Here is a 19,502-nt window from a genome sequence, read left to right on the forward strand (position 1 = left end):
CGCAAAGGATTTTATCAGTGCTCTTCTGTTTTAAAGTCCATTTATATCGATTATGTTTTCATGGTTTGTATTGTGATTTTAATGGTTCTTTTCTTGATCTGTAAAGCAATTTTGAATTATACTCTGTACAATTGTGCTCTACAAATAAACTTGCCTTGCTACATCACAAGTAATATGCAAGAGGAGAGCAGGGACTGACCCACAGACCTTTTCCGTCGTAGATTAATGTCTCGACTGAGCCACAGATGACCATTAATAATCATGAATAAAACAAATACGTTCTGGACCAGTGCAGTTGTACTAACGGTTGGAGCTTCCATGAGTCTGGCTAGCACTGATTTCAGCTGTGGACAATTTTCTGGTACAAGTGTTGGCAAAAGAACAAAATATCCATCTTGGTTTCAGATTCTATGTTGATACACAGCATAATCACAGTTTTGATAAAGTTTATAGACCTGTGTGCCTCTCTCACAAGTCCAACTGCTTGGTGTCTCCTCGTGTGCTTTTATATTGTACATAAAGTCACATTTAGCTCTGTTCCGGGATCTTCCTGGCAGCAAATAACCGGCAGTAATCACAACCGATATGCTACAGATTAAAGTGCTATAGAAATGACGGGCTCTTAGAGGTAGAAGTCCTGTGGTGAAGATGCAGTGGTAGCGCCGCAGTGCTGAGACGACTGTTTTCTCATGATAAGTGAAGTGTAAACACCGCGCAGTCACCTGGTGCGCATTATTTGCTCTGGAATAAAACATGTGACTTCAGCCTCTCCCTCAGCAGCCTGTCAGTCGCTGCTCGCCTCAGCGGTCTCTTCCTCTGTCTCTCCCTATAATGTGCTCTTCTCTGATTTGCCTTCCGCTGGAGTCGTACGTTGGGTCGGTAGCACAATGAGGTCAGAGCGCTAAAGACAAATGGTTCTAATCTGGTTTGGCCTGAGCCATCTGCCGGAGTCAGCTGGTTGCTAACGGTGGGCCTGGCCTTTATTGTACCGGGGCCGTCGTATGGCATTTAATCAAAGAGCTCACCGTCCCTGGGTGTTTGTGAGAAACAAACAGGGCTCTCATTAGGGTTAATGAAAGGTGGGTTTGACTTATATGAGGGGACCAGGTGGAAATGTGTGAAGATTTTGCAATAATACAAGAGATTTTTTCTTGGAGTGAATACATTGCACTCTTTTCTTTGATTATCAGTTTGTTGTTTATCCAGGTGCTCTCAGGGTCAGCGCGGCTTTCATTGTTAAAAATACTTTTGAAAGACAAAAGAATGCCCGGAATACGCAATAGAGTAGTTAACTTATAAATTCTGGCTGATAAAACAGTGTGGAAATGTATTGCTTTTTATGTTTTTGATGACTGGCCCAGTAATCGTAGCTTGATCCACTTCCTGCACACTGCTGTTTGTCCCTCGGGCCAGACACATTCATTCACTGCCTAACATTATCATCACTCAACTCAACGCTCCAAAAATGATTGTAGTAAAACCTCCTAGCTAGGATTAAACGGAATAAGCATGAAAAGTAGGTATCGAAATGCAAGTTCAAAAAAAGTATGTTCAAAACGCTCGCTCTCGCAGCTCACTCGTGTTCGTCTTGCTCCACATCTCGTTGACAGCTTGTCACCCTGAAGGATCAGAGCTTCCCCAGGCGTCGCTCATGACTAAATCATGTCTCATTTGAAAGACCAAGAAAGGTTTTTTTGTGTATTTTTTTTCATTTTTTTACAATGTCCCTGTGTCTATTAACGTTTAAAAGCGGCAGCAGTCTACTATACAACTTCCAGACTCCTTTAATAAATGCCTTGTGATTAGGAGATCAAATAGAAGAAGTGAATTAGCGATTCCTCTGATCATTCCCTGTAGCCGTGGCAGAGAGGGGAGCTCGCACGGCATGTTAGCGCTCACAGGAGAGACGCAAACCTGATTGTCTTGTATAAGAGTTCAAAAATAAACAATCCGACCTCCTAAATAGAGCTCTGGATCGAACGCCGAGAAACTTTGTTATCGGCAACGTGTCCAAAACGACCACAGAGACGCGTCGGACAATTCACGTAAAGAAAAGAGCTGCCGGAGAAGCTGCTACTGGTAAATACATTTGTCACTACAGTATCTGAGTACTTGTGTGTAGTCACGATAACAAATGTGTGTATAAGTGTGATATACTGCTACAGAAAAATGGCACGATAAAGAATCATATTTATACGGCTGACACAATAACTCTTACACAAATCTCATTGTTCAAAAACATGATTTGCAATAAATAAAAGGACAGGATTAAACACATTAGTACGTAATTAGTGTGTGTAATTAGTCATAGAAGTTAATTATTCGACCCTCTACAGCGCAAATATTATCGTACTGCAAAAATACAAAAATATAACAACACATCCCTGCAAATGCAAAGAAAATGCACGATAAATAGTCAAAATACGGTTCCACCTATTCTTTATTGAACCACTGGTCGAGATAGTAATTATTGTGACAGGTCTAGTATGTAGCTAGTCTTAAAATGTATTTAACATTAGGCTCAGGCATTAAAACAAATTGTGATGTGTGAAGACATGATCCCGATGCGACTCGAAACTCACAATTTTATTACGGTCTTGTCAATGACATTTGAATCCAGTTATTTGAGGTTAATTCAGAGTAAATAAGCAGTTATTCATCAGATAAACTCCAGCGCTGCTCGGTCGGGGTCCTCGCAACAAGATACTGCACCAGTCACATCTGATCTCTCCTTTAAAACATCCCTTCATATCTACAAACGTTTTTCCTTCTTCACAGGTTATGAAGATGTAACTGGGTTGAGCGCGTGTTGTTTTAAAATTCCGAAGACAGAATCAAAGTTTATAGGGATTTTTTTTTTTTTTCCTTAGAAGGAGTTAAGCCGGTTTTATGTGGGTAGATAAGGTAACATATTAATCTTGACACGGTGTGGCTGCCTGTGAGACCTGATCCACATCTGAGAATGGATTGGCTGCTGAATGAATTCTTTTATCAGTGACTGAGACAAAGTTCAAGCAATAAGTTTGAAAGAAAAGATGGGGAATTAGACGGCGTCCCCTGTGCCGCGCCGGATATGACTTTGAATGCGTAAAGAGTTTGTTTCGGACAGCTAACGGGCAAAAGAAACCACTAAATAATGTAACGTTCTACATTTGAGTCGATATTATGAGACTTATTTCTCAAACATTTCCTTAGAAAACATTTTGTGCAATCACAGTTGGGCTAAAAATAATGGCCTTTCCTGGTTTAAATCTTAGAAAATGAACTGACATGAATAAAAGAAAGAAACAAGACTGGACTATTTTTTCAACGTTTTCTGGTCAAAGGTATGCTGTCTGATCGTCTCCATGGAGATGTTATTGCTTTGCCTGAACAGTGAATGCGTCTTTATTGCATTTACTCAATCACAGGTGTTTTCGTTGTTAAAAACGCCATCTAAAATTAAAAAAAAAAATCTTATTGTGAGACGACTCGCATCTCCTGAGCTGCATGGTGACCACCCTTGCTCGTCTCCATGGAGAACGACGTAATGTATTGCCGTACGGTGGAGCATACAGAAGAAATCAATAACATCTCCATGTAAACACCACCAGAAACGTTGCTTAGAGTGCACCTTTAACCACCAATTAAACAACCATCTAAGGACCGCGGGAAAGTATCGTCAGCACTCTCGGCGGAACACATGCAAAGGGTCATGGGAAATTCATTTGCGGCCAATTACAAAGAGCCAACTGGTAGGGATTGGCCTGCATTTTGTGGCCTAACCTTTAACAGGTTTGGATATGGAACACATTGAAGGAGCGGCCATGAACAACAATAACTCAGGAAGCGACTGGAACACTGTTTATCGCGCTAACACCATTTTATTGCCTGCTTGGAGTGTGCGGCGCTGAACAGAGTGAGAGAACAGTAGAGAACAGCACTGTAAGAGTCACGGCCTTTGAAAGTGTTGCATAAACTTGCCAAAAGTAGAGAGAAAATATGCGTGAAATCAAACAAAAGCTGATGAAACATACCTTATCCGAGTACACGAAGAAGAGGATGAGGAGTATAAGCTCTGCCAGGAGAATGATCAGCAGGACTATGAAGAACTGTAAGAGAGAGAAAGGAAATAAATCAGCTCAACGTTAATATCAGGCCATTGCAAACATGTCACGCACACACACGGAACTTGTTTTCTGGCAGAAACAACTGGGTGAAAAGGTCATTTGTAGCGTAAGTGGCATCGGTGCCCCTGTTCAACACTTCGGTTTGAACTGTTCCACGGCAATAAAGCTCGACTTGACTTGAAGTGCAGAAAATATGTCGAAACAATGATTCAAATACCTCTTCAGAAATCATTAATTCAACAAGTGCAGATGCTTATTATAGATTACACTATTCATAAAATCTCGTGGAGTAACAAAAAAAAAAAAATTCAATTCATTCATTTGTAGACGCTGATTAAATAACACTGAACTGGGTTATTAATGCGTTTCAGATTCTTAATTATACGCAACATGTTGAGGACTTTCAACTGTTCAGATGTTGTTTTCAATTAGAAATGTGCTAATTTTCTAAAAAACACTCAAATGGATATGCAAAAGTTACAATCCCCATCTGCTCATGTGCCCTTTACATCGACTTTCCCTGCAGACTTTCTGGTGCCACTTTCACAGGCCATAAAGGCTCGTAACCAGAAAGCAACACCAGAAAAAGGTTTTTAAAGTTACATTATGTTACTTTTCTGATGGGAGGTTGGTTGCCTGCTCGTCTCCATGCAGATGCGATTGCTTTGCCTGGAATGTCTCTTAAATGTACCGTATTTTCCAGACTATAAGTATATACTATACTTATATTTATACTTATATGCTTATACTTATACTCCAGAGCGACTTATATGTGATACTATTTGTTATGTTCACACTTGCAACTGCATTTCATACTCCAGTGCGACTTAAATATGTTTTTTTCTTCTCTATTATGCATTTTTTGGCTGGTGCGACTTATACTCCGGTGCGACTTATAGTCCGGAAAATACGAATGTCAATTTCAGAGTCTTATTGCAAAAAAAAAAATTAAGAAAGAATGCCTTGAAACGCATGCATTCTCACTGTAGACCAATTTAATACCACCCTAAAATACATGTCTAACAAAGCCCAGTGCGTTTCTGTTCCTTCATGTTTGAGCTCCCTATTGACAAGCCTCTTCTAAACTCTTTGAAAGGTAAAAACAGTTTATTATCCATTATACCAGACCTGGAGCTGGGAGGACGTGTTAGGGCTGATTTGGGCCGAGTAGTAACTGAATGACTTTGTGGGGGGCTGAGTGTGCGGTCGGCGGCTGGAGTCTCTCACCGCTGCCTTCACACTCTGTTTGTCACATTGTTGTAAAGGAAGAGGCCCTGTTTGCACAAATAACTGGTGGCTCTGATGAGCGGAGACGTTAGCGCGCATGCCATTTGCATTTTGTGGGCGTGCGGTCTCACTCGCAGCGATTCGTACTTTCAAAAAGGTTTCCAACTTGCTGTCTCAGCCCGACAGTCTGTTGTTTCCCTTCACAGGTTATTCTCTTTTTATTTGTCTGTGTAAACACTTTGGCAGTGAATAGCAAAGAAAAAAGGTTAGACTAAGCAGAACGCGATAGTGATAGTCTAGCGCTTTGAATGTTTCTGATGAGGAGAGAGTTATCGGTGAACAGGAACTCAATGTTTGGTCTTTCTATTGTTTACAAAATCTCAGACAATCCAAGACAAACGCAGATATTCAAAATGAAAAACTGGCAGAAAGAGCTGTGAAATACAACGTTTACAATATGTAGTGACACGATTTTAATGTGATGAGCAAGTATTGTGCTGGAGATTCTATGTGTAATATGTATTGTCCAGATTCAGTTCAAAGTGCACATTTTAAACCCATTCAGGGGCATTGGAAAGAAGATGGAAAAATGAACAGCAACAGAAGGGAAATACATGCATTTTTAAGTTTTTTTGTTTGTTCAACGCCAGATTTTTTTGATTATGTTGTTTACAGAAATTATAGAGAAAATTACTGCTACTTTTCACTTTAATTTCAATGAGGGCATAAACATCACCAATTTGTTTGAAGAATTATGTTTACTTGGTCTGTCGTCAACTAGAAACATGCCTTACTTCATAAAAAGGGCCAAAAACTATTCAGCATCTCTGATTAGACGCTGTATCCGACCCAAAATGCACTCAAAGAACTATCACAAACTATCCATACAGAAAAGTACTTCTAAAGGGTGTATTTATATTCAAAAGAGACAGATTACTCTTAGAATTTGCTTCCAAATATTCAGCCAACTCATTCTCCTTTGTGCTGCTGTCCAGATAAATCTTCATAATCGTAATAAAATAAACAGTTTTGCTGCTCGGTGGTCGAATGCATCACCCGCAGTTTTGTTTTGTTTGAATCCAGCTCTGACAGTTTGCTGCGTGTCCTCCCCCAGTCTCGTCCCCGTTTCACGCCGCGAACGCCTGTCCAGTAACGCCTAAAAAAATCCTTCAAAATAAATAGTTTAAGAAGATTAATCGGCTAAACAATTAAACGCCGACAGCCCAAATGTCTACTGAGGATTTTGAATGGAAGAATCTAAACGAGTGATTGCAAACTGGTCAAATGCGTGTTAAAAAAGAGTAACCTTAATAAGAATCGAGTTCCTTTCTTGTCTGCTTCTCCTCGCTCTCAGCCCCTGTAGTTAGGCAGGTGAAAGGAGCCATGTCGAGCGCAGAGGATTTGGAAAGGCTTTCTGACTGACGCAAGAGCTTCAAGGGATTGGGCCTGTTTGCGATGTAAAGTACCAATGCGTCTGAAACTCCTCTTTCCATTTAAAGTTCCTATACAGCGGCTTTTGTGTGGCAACCAACCTTCTTCCTCCCTTCCATCGGCAGAACTCCGGTAATTAACTTGGGAACGCTTTGTGCGAGTTTGCAGCGAACACCGCAGTGTCTAGAAATGTTGGAATTCTTGTAATGAATAATAGAACGCAGACAATTATAGTGCTAGGAAATATTAAGTGGCTTTACTATCTGCCGTCAAACCGGAGGGAAAAAAGACAATTCTCCAGGCCTGTGTGTTGTAACCGAGGGCGCCACCCTGGGGTTTAATAAAATGCGGGGCCAACTTTTGCTGTCAGTTGAGAGCATCTGGTGCGGTTCCACTTGAGAGACAATTACAAATATGCTGCCATGTTCTCAGTGGCCTGTGACCGCAGTGTGGAGGTACGAGAGGCAGCTTCCCCGTGACATTCCTGTTTTTATGTCTTGTTTGGGCTCAGCCAGACCGCTCAAACAAATAAACAAGAAACTCAAATTTTGGTAAACTTTTAATATCACTATAAGTTTGTCCGGCTAACTTTTCTTCCCGGGTGTAACATAATTGGGGGCTCGTCACGGAGTACAACAAGAGAGTGATTTATTTTGAGTCTGGAACGTGTTGGGAAGACTTGGACATTTATCATTCTTTCTCTTTCAAAAAAATACTAAAACAAGTCTGTGTTGAGTGGGCAGTGAAAAGTACTTATAAACAAACTGTGCTGCAAAGGGTCTGCTATAAACACCTTATTGTATTATATGTTCAAATACTATACTATGACTACAACTAAAACTATATATTTATTTATTCATGTACTTATTTATTTGAAATGGACAGTTAAAATGTCCAATTAATTGTCATCACCTAGGTAACCGTGTCCATGTACAGCCCCGTCCCTGGCTTTTAAAGGTGTTAGTACAAACAGAAAACACTACAATAGAAAAGAAGGCATAGATAAGAATACACATATACACCATATCCTGTTAAGTGTTCACACTGTTGATTGTGTAGTAGTTGCAAATACAACTATTGCCAAAATAAATACTACTACAACTACTACTACAACTAAAACTAGAACTAGAACTATTACTGCAACTACTAGAACAAACTATACTACAACATTTACAACTATTACTGTAACTATAACTACAACAACTACTATAACTACAGCAACTGAAACCAGTACTACTACACGTGCTAAAACTACTACACCTACCACTATTATTACCACTTTTCATTAGCTTACAATACTCAGTTACAGTAAAGAGCTCAGGGGAAATGTGTCAGAAATATGTTATAAATATGTCAGAAATATGTTATAAATATGTCGGAAATATGTTATAAAAAAATGTCAGAAATATGTTATAAATATGTAAGAGAAATATGTCAGAGAAATATGTCAGAAATATGTTATAAATATGTAAGAGAAATATGTCAGAAATATGTCAGAAATATGCCTGATGGCCACTAGTTCAACCCAGAGTGAGAAATACAAGCACATTCATTTTGATCTCAGGACAATCATCACGGGACTCACGCTCAGAAGCAGGCACTTGTTCTCCTTTATGGCGCCGAGGCAACCGAGGAAGCCCGTAACCATGACGATGGCTCCGACGCCGATGACCATGTTGGCGGCCGAGAGCGACGGGAATGAGGGCGAGAAGGTGGCGAAGCTTCCCTGCGACACCGACAGCCAGATGCCCACGCCGAGCAGCCCGCAGCCGCATAACTGTGGAGAGGAAATCAAAGATATTAAGAGCCGAGGTGGCAAGGTGAAAGTCTATTCTGCTTCAAGGTTTTAGACAAAACAAAAGTGTATCTGCATCTCTTTTATCTCTGGAAAACACACACAGACAGACCCTGACCACAGAGGGCTGGCCATGGGAGTGAGGCATGAGAAAGCGCTTTTATAACTTCATGGCAGTGGCGTCCTTTTATGGATGGGCAAGCAAACCTGGGGCGTTCATCAATATTTAGTGGATAATAGAAGAGTGGAGAAAAAATAGGACAAATGGGAGAAGGTGCAGTCACTTTGCAAAAAAAAAAAAAAAGAAGAAGTCCAGGGTCACATTTGAAAAAAATCTGATTTGGGCTGCCGAAAATGGTCATGGAAAAATCTGATTTAGGCCACATTTGAGCAACGACACAACAGCACTACGTGAGGTAATGTCACCCTACATCACACTAATAAGCTGTACATATGCCGTAGGATAAAATAATATAAGTTATACCATTAGCTCTGAACTTAAGGAGACAATATCAGGACTAAAACATAAAAAAACAAGACTGATCCAAAACAGAGGACTCGACCAAGACTATACAATCACTGAATGATGTGGACTTGGTTTGGTCCTAATTTGGTTCTGATGTAGTCCAGGTTTACTTTAGCATTTTGTCTGAGTTTAGTCCCAATTTCTAAGTGTGAAGACAGTTTAACAATACCCGGACCACCGACGATCAACACTCCAAAGCTTCAGTTAACCACAAATCACCACATGACATGCCAGAGATTAAACCGCAACAGTTGAATAACATCAAATACTTAAGGAAATACAAGAACATTTGCACCAATCGTGTATCCTATAAACCCTGCGCTACTCTGTGAAAGATTAGAAGAAAATTTGGACTATAGCCGAGCTGGTTTGTAAGTCTGAGCTGATTATATTAAACCTCGAACAAACAGAGAGAGTCATTACTGGCACCACAATCAAATGAACACTAAAACTTAACTTTGAAAGCGTCTACAGGGGATTGGAGCTGCGTTTGGAGGGTGCACAACGTTAAATCCTCCCTGTCACACCGCCAGGCATTTTGCTCGGTAGTTAACATGATGAAAAGGTTACAGTTGTTTTAGAAATGAGATACGTTGCAGATACATCTCGAGGTAAAAGTTAAGGAAAGCGTGTCAAAAGATGTCAGGAACAGAGAGCCGCTACTGTACAGCGCTCATCTCCAGATCTTGAACTTAATTTGGCTTAACTAGAGCATTTTTGGGTTATGTTTTGGGTTAATTAGGGAACGTTGCAAACCCGGAACATTTTTGCTGTGAAGTGTCGAGTCACTTTCACCCTTTTGTATACATTCTCACCTTTCTATGAGTAAATAACAGATTTGTATGATTGTTGAAGTGATGAAGTGAAGTAACTACTTTTTTGGGGGGGGAAGTGTCTATATGACATTTTGGAACCCTATATATTCAGAGTCTTATTAAAAAAACTTACAGGAAAGTGGGCGGGGATAGCGGGTAGGTGAAAACTGCAATATTTCGAGCAGATTAATGCTAAGAATATTCGGAGGAAACGTCATTGCGACAAGGTTAAAAGCTCATTTAAGTAAAAGTAGCCTATTATATCCCCTTTAAGTGTTGTAATACAGATTATAACACACAATTTCACCCAAATTTTCAGCAAATTTTAGGTTTTGGTATTTTCATCCTACATACAACTAAGTACTTTCAAAATGTCACCGAAATCGCACGTGCTTAATTTTTCACCGAAGTCTTTGATGAATTAAAAAGGGTTTCCCAGCCACCTCTGCACTTCCATCCATCACAGATACAACCATTGCCCATGAGCAGTGAAATATAGCATCCAGTGACATTTTTGCCTGCCCCTAATAGAAGGAACTACCCAGGGCGGTCCAGGCATGAATAAAAAAAAAATCCAAATGAGATAAAATATGGGTATGGCAGCACTGTAAATCATCGCGCTGCCACCGCTTCTTTCCATCTCTCGTAGTCGCACTATCCAATCTCCGCTCCGCCGCACCGGACCACTTCAATGCCTGTCAGCAATATGTTCTACCAGACCTGTCGTGCATGCAAACAAACAATATACAAACGGGGGGGGGGGGGGGGGGGGGGGGGGGGGGGCAGCCTATTCCCAACCTGCAAGTCATCATCTGTTGCAAATCACGGATAAGCCCGCGAAGCCGTGTCTGCGGAAAATTAATAAAACATTCAAAGCCGGCGCGATTGCACGGAGCTAATTTTCGCGGGCGCCTGACAAAGTTACATCTGAGGAATGGCCCAGCTGATGCCGCCCCACTTGGGAATGCACGGCGCACCTCCACTGACAAACAATGGTAGCTTCAGTTTGACTAATGGCCCGGTGCAGCCAAACAAAGTGACTGGGAGCACATTAACAAAGTAAGGAGTGAGAGGTGAGGGGAAGGGACTGCAAATACAGGGCTCGTGAGGCGGGGAGTGATGAGCCGAGCCTAATAGGTCCTGCAGGATTCAAGCGTACATAAACGGCAGGAGGGCGGTCATTCATATGTGGACACAGCTATTGTGTCAGGGGTCGGTGCAATTAACCTTCTGCCCTCAGCGATTTTGTGTATGCAGAACTGATCCATGGAAATGTCCAAAGTAACAGATGGGAACAGGGATGAGAGTTATGGGACGAGCTAAGGTTGGATCAAATTGACCCCAACACAACTCTGTACCTCAATTTCACGCATTAAAAGGAAGAGTTGACCATAAAAACTAAGTAAGAGGGCTGTATTAAAGAAATTCTTGGTTGACTAAATGACTATAAGTTTGTTATCTTAAGTTTGGGAGCAGGACCACACCCCTTTCACGCCCCTTCCTGCGGCTACGCTATTTAAGCATCCAAATCATACACACCGGTGTTCATGTTTTTTGTAATTATTCAAATTTATGCTCTAGATGGGGGTATTGAGGCCCGGGAGCCTACAGCGCTCCCAAAACGGCATCCATTTGAGTACATCTGTGTTGTTCACGTTTCTTGTGCGCCAATAAACACTTCGTAGCATTGTAGCCGGGGTCGTGGTGTAGTCTAGTGAAAGACTTTATATTAAGGCTTGGAACTTTAATATTAGGTCTGCATCACCCCAAAATGGTTGTTATTTAGGTTTCAATAGCAGCATTTTTCCAATTTTACAGTAAAGATGATAAATGTGCTGTCCAAATACGTGTCTTAAAGAAAAAACATTCTCTGACACGTCTAAACTTATGTGATAAATTTGAGCCTCTTCATGGTTTAGTTTGTTTAAGGAAAGCTGAGTATAACACACAGTTTTCCGTAGTCAAACCACGTGTGAACAAACCAACAAATCTATGTATCAGAGTCAGGGATGTTTACATGTGTACTTTTTATGAGCTAAAAGTTAATACAATCTGTTAATTAAAGAAAAAAGCCCAGTTTGACAGCGTTCAAAAGTGCACTAAGCATCACATGAAATTAAGACTCACATTTGAAGTCAATGGAGTAGCAACGCATTTACTGTGAATACATAAAAGCCTAATACCACGCTGTAACACTGATGGACCGTATTAACCATGAAATGAAATCAGAATGCTTCTGTCGAGGCTGAGGGCTCGCACTGCCTGGCTGATGTGTGTAGTGCAGGATACTGTGAATTGAATTCCTCACCAGCGCATGTGGGCAAAAGCATATAGTTATGATCGCTGTAAGAGAGAAGCGAATTGCAGTTCCAATCATGCGTGGTCTAAATAATTCAGAGGACCCTGTATTCTCTGGGAGCCACCGCTGGGTCCCAAATGCCTGGCAAATAAAAACACTATAGGAGAAAACATGTTGGTTGGAAAGTTGGATTTCGCGTTTTCATTGTAAATCATCTGCTTTTTAATTTGTCGTTTATAATTTGGTGAAATTATAAAAAGCTTGGATGGAAAATGATCCTGTTTAGTGAGTGTATGAGCAATAGGAGTTTGGCGGCGCTTCACTGGCAAAGAAAGGTTGGTATTTATTTTTATGAATGACCTGCAGTTTATCAACCAATACATCTCAAGCTTGAAGTTCTGTGGTATATTTTCTGTCAAACCACAACTGTTCGAGTCATGACAATCACTCGACTGCACCTATTTTGAAGTAACTCACTTAATTCAAAAGCATCCCTTAAAATTCTATACAACTAATGACTTAACTAGTAGAAAATATTGCTAACATTTTCCTACTACAGCATTTATAAAGTCCAATATGTATTCTCAAAATTCCCAGATTGTACTCCACCATTTTAATACACTCAATAACCCTATACAAAAGGATTCATTATTCCAGATAATCAACTGTGTCAACATCAGGCAAGTTAAATTGTACTTGTAATTGTTTTAATTAAATACATTTGCAATTTTAGAAAATCACCTAATGAGCTGATGATTCTAATGACCTGTAATGAGTTGTTATTGAATATAATGTGTACTTTTTCGCTGAAAGTTGCAGTAGATAAATCTGGTGCAGATCATCTTCTCTTTTGTAAGATTAAAAAATGTGTACATATAACACATGTACCGTATTTTAGGTATAAGATTGTTGTGATTTTGGATGATACAAAAATAAATTGAATTGAATTTTCCAGACTATAAGTCGCACCAGCCAAAAATGACAAAATAGAGAAGAAAAAACATATAAGTTGCACTGGAGTATGAAATGCGGTTGCAAGTGTAAACATAACAAATAATATCACATATAAGTTGCTACAGAGTATAAGTATAAATATAAGTATAAATTGCACCCAAAACTATGAAAAAGGGTGTGACTTATAGTCCAGAAAATACGGTAGTGGATCATAGTCCAGCAGTCTTCAGATATACACGAGTCCAATGGCCCTGGCAGCACATAAAGCACAGTACTTGTTCTCAGATTGGTCTTAAACAGCGTCCAGGTGGTGAGGACCATTGTGCCCGCTCTTTAATTGTGCTTAATGCCCAGTGAAAAGAGCTCGTCCGAGTGTGTCATTCTGCCCGACGGCCTCGTTCGCCCCGTCTGATCTGTGCTTTCGAGTCATTTACCTCAATCTGCCTTGACCTCCTCACACTTACTACTACTACTAATACTAGAAAGAGAGCGAGGCTTAAGAAATGCCTCCACTCAAAGCTGTAACCTGATGGGTCAAACTGTTCTTGGCATGTGCCACTGGGTTTGACCCCTGGCGTCTGTCAGATGAGCTCCTTATCTTCTTTTTAATTGCTGGCCTGGTCATGTTTACATATCCCATCTGGAAAAAAGGATCATGGAATTACTCTAATACTAGTCTAATACTACCCTAAGACTCTGAACACCGTAAACAGAAGATGTAGTGCCATCCGGTCAATGCAAGTGCGACTTCGTAGGTTTAACACTGGGCGCGCTCGCTCCAGAGTGTAATGATCATCCATAACATCACCATCTAATGCCTTTTAATGGTGCTTTTGCAGCTGCAGCTGTGCATGACCTGCTTTGAGTTCATCGGTCTTCAAACGTGATGTTCAAAGATTGGAAATGTTTCATAATGCTGCAGTAATGATATTTTTAATGGATGATGATGAAGATGTGTGCTTGTCTAGTCCCATTGATCCCCAACCAAAGCCATACAAATGTGTCCAACTTCTAACGGAACATCAGATCTTTACAACCAATTACTGATGATGCCATGGTGAGAAGATCATTTTGTACTTGTGCCATGTTATGTGTGATAAGTAAGTTTTTAGTAAGTCTATTTTTTTGTCGTCATGATACTAACATTCCAAACTTGATTATTATACTAAGGAAAAGACAATATACTCACAATTAATTTCGATACCTCAATGATAAAACAAAAACATTATCTTTTTAAGACAACTTTATATCTGATATAGAGTAAGGTCATTCTAAAACTATTCTCGGGTAAAATTTGCAATTTTTTGTCCAATTTAATACAATTTATTTTGGTATCAGTATCTAGTTTTGATACTAAACTTTTTTTTTATCAGTATCTGGGTTTTTGTGTTTTTGACAACCCCACACTCATTCAACTGAAATACTGTAGATATAATGCTACACAGATGTTTATTACATATATTGTTTTTAACTTAAATGTGTTTAATGTTGTTTGTCTTGATTTTCACAAAAAAGTTCTTCTTTTTTCACTTGCCATTTCTGAAAAATCCATCACTACATTTTGGCACCTAATTATTGACTGTTTTTCAGGAAGATCCGTAATGGTGGTCATTTTGGTTTTAAGAAGCATCAGATGATTTTGAAGATGAAGAGCCATCAAAGCATATTTCAGGGCTTTTAGACGGACTTGTTTATTTGGCATTTGCAAACTTCAGATTAAAGTAATAAAATGTGTCCTTTTCATTTTCTTTCATATTCTAAGGTGTGGAAAGAGGTTTGAGGTTGTTATTTGTATGCAACAGGCAGCACCATAGAAAATGAAGCAATTGCCATGGATTCAGAGATGGTTGGCCGCATATCCGGAACTTGAAAATATCAAATTTAACAGGCTTTGGATACGGGGATGAATCTTTTAGCAAACCAGCCTCGTGATTGTGAAGTTTTGTATTTTAGTAGCAGCAAACTCCTGTCAAAACAACTGACGTTTTCCTATTTTTTCCTCGTGGATGCAGTCGTGGATATAAGGGCCCAAGTTATTATGAAATGTGTTTTTGAAAGTTGAAATTGAAAGTTGATAGCAAGGCCTTTCTGGAGTGTGATAAGGAAAAATCCTCAGCAGACCAGGATGGTAACCGTGTGCTCTCGGAGAGTGAGAATGGAAAAAGAGGATTCGATGGTTAAGAAGAGGACAGAGAGACTATAGGACCTTTTCATGTGAGTCAGGCTGACATTTTGAGACACCTGAACGTCAAAGCAAAACGATTTCCTGTCTCTAAATGCTATTGTCCTCAACAGTGACACGTCCAGCCACAGTTACAGTGGTACATGCTGACAAATGTGAATCATAAACTGTATGTAGTAAGATTGGGATCAACAATTTATACTTTTTTTACATACTGTAAATGTATTTCCAAAACATTTCATTTATTAAAACACAAGAAAAGGCAGCGCTTCAGAGGCTGTTCTTGGTTAAAACAAATATTGAATTAATTGTTAGAAATAGTGTAAGATTTTCCAAAATGTTTCTAAAGATTTTTCAATTTTTTTTCTAAATTGTTTCAATGTAAGAGCAATGTGGGTAAGACATTAACTGTGGTCACTTTAAAGTTGCGGCAATAGTACGTAATAATTAGGCTGTAACTTGCATTAGTTTAAGTTGAGTATCAGTTGAGACCAGCTATACATCACTGAAGTGGCTGAAGCAGTAAGCGCTAAATATCCAAACACCACCACAAATACTTTTACTTTAGAAATATTTAGCAAATGCCTTTACATGAACTCTGAGTAGCTGTATGGACTGATCCTTATGTTCTTCCAGCTGAAAATAACGGTGCCGCTTCTATAGGGCGACTGTGAAGCAACTAAGCGCTAGACAAGGTCAGGCGGGTCAACAATCCAGTGTGAGCGAGAGGAATGGAAGATTTTACAGTCTAAAAGTTTGGCACATGAGACGTGTGTGTAGCTCACTAGCTCACAGACAGGAACAGAAAGAGGCTTCGTGTAAGTGTCTGGTTGGGAGGGCAATCAGTCAACAGTATCCACGCCGCGTTGCTAAGGCTACGCTTCAGCTTCTCCCGAGGGTGCAAAGACATTTCGTATGAGGAAGTTGGACATCTATGACCTTTTTCACACTCGCGGCGACCCCAGAGGTGGATGGGGAAATTTGCAACATAGCCAAAAATGACAGCTTTTGTCAAATCGTCACTGACATGGCCTATTAGATGGCTTACTGGGCGGGGGGAGTGAACAGCCATGGCTTACTGTTCACAACCCAGAAAGTGTTTGATGACTAATATGCTTTGTAAAGTGCCGATAACAGATGGGGAAAGGTGAGATGTTATTTTCAGATTCGGAGTCATATATAACATTGTCGCATATGGAATGTTGATAATAATCCAAGAGAACTTTGTGGTAGAAGTCAGAGAAAGAAAAGTGCTTACAACTTGACTTGAAGAGTTTTAAAACTAATCTAATGTCCCTTTTATGACCCCTAGTGGCTGGAGTTGGTGCCTTCAGAGCAAACTTGTACAAACGTCGCCCCGAATTACAAAAGTACAAGACTCATACAACACACATTGAACAACATTGAACTTACTCATGAACAAACAATAAAAATACTGGAAAAAATTCTGGCCTATAAGTCGCACCTTTCTTACTAGTTTTGGCCGGGGTGCGACTTATACTTACATTTATACTTATACTTATAATTCTGAGTGAATTATATGTGATATTATTTGTTATTTTCACACTTGCAACCGCATTTCATACTCCAGTGCAACTTCACTGTGGAAACAGCTTCTCCCACACATCAGAAGCTGCAGGCCACGCACAGATCTCTACAACAGAATCTAATGTGCTGTCTTTGGACCCTCACCGCCAGCAAGCAAAGACATCAGGATGCATTACAGCTTTGACTTTGCAAAGCAGGTACTAATAATAGTGCAAATGCAGAATAGCAATTATAGAGACATATACGTCTTAATCAAATGTCATATGTATTAATCTAATCTCCTTTCTCTCTCTCTCTCTGTCTACTACAGATACACTTTATATTGAAACTCTCACATTGTGTTAAAAAAAAGAGTTAGTGAGTGTTTTATGTGACATAGTTAGCCATTTCTTAAATGTCCTGTTATTTGTTTACAGCTTTGATGCCAAGAGACCAGGTGTGGTGCTTGCGGAAAGTCACTGTGAAGCAGAACCAGTGGCATCTGTTTATATGTTCTTCTATTAAGAGTGTTTTTTTAAACTTCCTATAAGTTATCTGTCCTTTACCCCTGTATCTACTGCGTTGTAACATTAAAGGCTATTTTATCTTATCTTTTTGTTGTTTGTGTTGCACTGAATCACCTGTGAATTGTTTATCGACAAATGCAATGAACCCTATTCTGATTCTGATTCTTTGATTCTATTCAGGGCCTTTTGTAATCCAAGTATTTCCATTTTAATATAGTAACTTCTAATTCTGATTCAAGTCCAGTTACCATCAATAACAACACTCCTCTTGAGTCTTCAGTGACAGCTGTAGGGGGGAGGTGGTGTCAGTGTGACAGGGGGGAGGGCTTATCTCAATGAGATGCAAATGAGCCCCGCCCCCCTGTGACTCTGGGCTCTCTCAGGTGAAAAACTTTGAGCCCCGTTTTCTCAGTGAATGGGTTTGAGAGTTGTATACATTCAAATGACCACAACTTACTCAAATATTCTCAGATCTACATGAGTGAAATATCATTGGAAAGCTTTGAATTCACACTTTCATGATCTGTGAATAACTCAAAATGTCTCCGGGTAGACATGTACGTGCTTTATCCACGGTCAGACACATATGTTCTTTTTTTCTATTGTGCGTTTTTTAGCTGGTGCGACTTATACTCCGGAAAATACGGTAATTTTAGTTATTTGAGGACGTTAGCTGCAAAAATGTTTCAATTCAAAAATAACAACTGTTGCAAATGGAAACAAGCTAGGCGGGCTTGCTTGGTTATTATAGAAAAATCAGCGAGAGTTCCAGTCACTCCATCTTGTGTGCTATTTAGCTAATGTCAAGGTGCCCGTCGCTAATGGAACCCAACATGTGTTACGAGGTAAAGTAAATGTCTTGTAATGGAATTCGATGGGCACGTATTGCAAACTAACCTTTCGTTAAGTAATTACAAAGCGCTCCTATTAGTGCACGACTGAGCATAAAATGAGGAGAAATGCCACCTTGAAAGGAATCGCACGACGGGGGAGGGCATTTTATCTCGCGCACACGGCCCCAGCCCTGTCCTACATCATCATCCTTCTCTTTTAAACCGAATATATATAGATATATTTCTACCCACTTTCTTTGCACACCACGTTGCACTTTAGACGCCATTGATTTTGCACTGAAATCAAGTCAGCCGATATTCACTCCAGACAAAAGAGGATTTTTTTCATTTTGAGCCTTATGACCTCGTGAGCCCTAGTTCCATGTCACCACCCAAGTGCTAAATAGACTGCCAGTGGTACGGACTAAGACGTGTAATAAAGCCGCAGGGAACTTAATGGTATATGGGAAGGATATTCTTGTTTGAGATGTATTGGTTTTCTCTGTATATAGCAAAAATGTTCACAGTTTGCAAGTCGAGCGTTCGGTTTAAACGCCGCCGTGTGTGCCGAGAGATAGCTGTCGAGAAAGTTTAGTTTCAAGACGTGCTTCCCAGACAAATAAATTAGTGTTTTTAAAGTCTAGAGCCATCATCCATCTTTTTAAACCGCATCCTCCAAGTGTGCTTTAAACACGTTAGTTCACAACAGCGAAAGGACTTTTAATAAAACAAGTTATGGACAAACACAATCAACAACATTTGCACATCAATGGCGAGACTCAAAATCAAATCCAAGATGACAATTAAAAATATGAGATTTTCACTGTTGGGTTTGCGTTTTGTTCATTGTGCAGTGATGTGATGCAACACTCAAATGGATTCCTCTGTAGTCTGCTTTTTGAACAAGGGCAATCTAAGCCAATCTCTGCTGATCAAACGTGGTGCATAGTAACAGACAATGTTTTTTCCCTACATTTGTTCATTTGTCATCTTTCTCTCATTGGAGCAACAGCAGCTATGGGACTTAGATTTGGTATGGACACATATTCACAATGTTACAGGAACTTGTTCTGCAAACAAAACATGCAATATTTGCTTTTTTGAGCTGTTATCCTTGTTATGACGGGATATATTTAAGGAGTAATTATCTTGATTTGAGTATTTTTTGACTGAAAATTAACATTTGCCAATAGAACAAGTATGTTTTGTTGATATTTCTGGTGTAGTAGCATTTCTTTTCTCATTTCAAGTTAGAACATCTTTAACTTTTTCTTATT

General features: G+C 39.8%; 1 protein-coding gene across 2 annotated transcripts in view; it reads right to left on the bottom strand.

The window, feature by feature from the left end:
- The window catches only part of tspan9a (tetraspanin 9a), a 197,531-nt gene that overhangs the window by 32,274 nt on the left and 145,755 nt on the right, over nucleotides 1-19,502 (bottom strand). For both annotated transcript variants that reach the window (XM_072434832.1, XM_072434831.1), the window contains 2 exons: nucleotides 8,353-8,544; nucleotides 4,017-4,091 (listed from right to left, as the gene is read on the bottom strand). In XM_072434832.1, the coding sequence (XP_072290933.1) occupies nucleotides 4,017-4,091; nucleotides 8,353-8,544 (267 nt within the window). The remainder of the gene's footprint in view (nucleotides 1-4,016; nucleotides 4,092-8,352; nucleotides 8,545-19,502) is intronic.

This window comes from Eucyclogobius newberryi, unplaced genomic scaffold, assembly GCF_026437365.1.
Source record: "Eucyclogobius newberryi isolate DKJ021-1_F unplaced genomic scaffold, fEucNew1.0.hap1 SCAF_7, whole genome shotgun sequence".
In the NCBI taxonomy this organism is placed as follows: domain Eukaryota; kingdom Metazoa; phylum Chordata; class Actinopteri; order Gobiiformes; family Gobiidae; genus Eucyclogobius; species Eucyclogobius newberryi.